The 868-nt window shown below is 54.0% G+C and overlaps 1 protein-coding gene across 1 annotated transcript in view; it reads right to left on the reverse strand.

The window, feature by feature from the left end:
- The window catches only part of EMH_0060470 (myosin heavy chain, putative), a gene marked incomplete at both ends in the record, with an annotated part of 4,427 nt that extends 3,760 nt beyond the window's left edge, over positions 1 to 667 (reverse strand). The window contains one exon of the mRNA XM_013497798.1: positions 328 to 667. Within this exon, the coding sequence (XP_013353252.1) occupies positions 328 to 667 (340 nt within the window). The remainder of the gene's footprint in view (positions 1 to 327) is intronic.
- Between the last annotated feature and the right edge of the window lie 201 nt (positions 668 to 868).

Consider the following 868-nt stretch of genomic DNA (forward strand, 5'->3'; position numbering starts at 1 on the left):
TAGGATTCCAGTCAAGCCTCAGCTGCTGCAGATGCTTAAGGTTCGCGATTGCAGCAGCTATTTCACTGAACCCCCTTGGGGATATGTTGTTTGCCTAGGCAGAGCAGCAACAGAAAGAGCGGTACGGGTTTCTGCTGCACGGATTGCTTGCTGCAGTAGCAGCAGCAGCAACTACAGACTATACACTTCTCTGTGCTGCTCCTTTCTGTACTGATGCTAAATTATTTTAATAGTTTTAAGTAAGTGAGCTGCAACTAGTACTACTGTGCTGAGGACTCTCTGTGTCGAGTGTACAGACCGAAAGGTCCACAGAGCGCAGGCCCATACACCTGAAAAGATGCTTCGCAATCGCCGGGCAGGCTTTGTCCCCAAGGCATCTTTGCGGCAGCAAAAATTCTTCTTCCATTCCTTTGGGTAAAGTTTCAAGAACCTGGTCAACCTGCAGCAGCAGCGATCCGCTGCGGCTCGGAGGAGCATCCGCAGAAACGACCCAGTTGCTGTTGCTGCTGCAGCTGTTGCCGCTGTTATGTCGCTGCAACGGCAGCTGGTCTGTGGCTTCATGGCTTTCAGCTGATGCCTGAGACCATAGACTTCCTCGTGAGCCAAGCCTCGAGTCCCCTAGGGCCCCAGACGGTCTGGCGTCCATATGGAACAGCCCCCGTTGCATGCGATGCTGAGAGCATCTGCCTTCTGTGTCAGTCATCTTCAGCACTGTGGCGAGAAACACCAACAGAGGCTGTCAATAGAAGACAGACGCGCGACCCAGCACTGCGCCTATGCGGTCGTTTCTACGCAGAGCTAGGTGTTGGCAGCCTTGCGTCCCGCCTCTCCTTGGGCCTGCACAGCAGCAGCGAATACCTGCTGCAGT

Source organism: Eimeria mitis, genomic scaffold (assembly GCF_000499745.2).
Source record: "Eimeria mitis Houghton genomic scaffold, Emh_scaff2938, whole genome shotgun sequence".
Classification (NCBI taxonomy): domain Eukaryota; phylum Apicomplexa; class Conoidasida; order Eucoccidiorida; family Eimeriidae; genus Eimeria; species Eimeria mitis.